The 1236-nt window shown below is 39.2% G+C and overlaps 1 protein-coding gene across 1 annotated transcript in view; it reads right to left on the bottom strand.

The window, feature by feature from the left end:
• LOC106817720 (transmembrane protein 192-like) overlaps positions 1–815 on the bottom strand; it is a gene marked incomplete at its 5' end in the record, with an annotated part of 6782 nt that extends 5967 nt beyond the window's left edge. The window contains 1 exon segment of the mRNA XM_014822409.1: positions 666–815. Coding sequence (XP_014677895.1) covers positions 666–815 — 150 coding nt within the window.
• Positions 816–1236: the final 421 nt, after the last annotated feature.

Raw genomic sequence — 1236 nt, 5'->3', positions numbered from 1 at the left:
ATATATATATATATATATATATATATATATATATATCAATGATGTTACCTTATTAACGATAGTAGCAAAAGTAGCAATAGCAGTTTGCTATGGGCCCCACGATTAGAGCCCCCGCAGTTTTAGGGATTTATTTAGAAACATTTTTTTCAGCTACGTTTCTTTTTAGGTAAATACATGAACATCCTCTTAAGAACTCGCAGAGGTCACACAGTAATCACCGTAGACATGCACGAACCTATAAAATGCACCAATCACGAACTCTGATAGACCTGCTAGGAAACACGTTTACACAGTGCGAAATTAGCGCGAGTCCGGAGTCAAATACTCCCCGATTTACTGCTGGACTCCCCAATTTGACATATGCAGGAGTCTGTGTAACTCCCTGAAAATTCTGCTATATACTAACTAGTTCGTTCCAGAGCACGGCCTCACAGAATTACCGTATTTTTTCAGCAAATGTCCAAAGACAATTTGGCAGACGTGCAACCGCATGAATCTTCAAAATAAGCACACGCGTTATTGTTAATATCTTTAATTTTGAACGTCAGACTGCGGACTCCCTCATTTTGCTGCGGACTCCCTCTTTTTGAGGGCAGGGAGTCCGTTGGACTCCCTTGTTCAAAAGTTCTACCCCTGCGTTTAGCTGTAAACGTAGTAAATCTCACGAGAATGAGGATGGCCAGCACTGTGGCACATGGAGTGTAGATTGGCTGGAAGCCACGATGTTCGACGACCATTAGAGCTGTGTCGTCGAGACGAAGGTCATCAGAATCGCCTGTCGCTGACGTGTCGCCGTTAACGTAGAAACCCTGCAACTAAGTACAAATGTTACGATTCACACGTAGGCCAGTAAAAATGTAGACCTAATAAAAATCAAATTACCGTCCGTTTCAACCATCGCTTTTATAGTTATCTATTCCACAGTGCTTTCGTCTTATAAGTGTTCAACACAACAGGGGGCTAATATATAATGGTAATAATATCGCTCTGTTCAGCCTATAGAATATACTTGTGTATCATGTATATTATGTGCAGTTTCGTTTATTTCTGTTATGTTATATAATTATGTATAAAACATACGTATAGTTACGTATATATTATGATGTACAATCATGTATAATATTATTACAAGTTCAACTAGCCTAGTTCACAACAAAGTACAGAACTAAATTTTCAATCAATAATTAGGCCTACTACAGCAATGGCACAGATAACAGTTACACCACTACTGTGCAG

The sequence above is a fragment of the Priapulus caudatus genome, unplaced genomic scaffold, assembly GCF_000485595.1.
Source record: "Priapulus caudatus unplaced genomic scaffold, Priapulus_caudatus-5.0.1 Scaffold1840, whole genome shotgun sequence".
NCBI lineage: Eukaryota > Metazoa > Priapulida > Priapulimorpha > Priapulimorphida > Priapulidae > Priapulus > Priapulus caudatus.
This window is presented reverse-complemented; position numbering and strand designations above follow the sequence as displayed.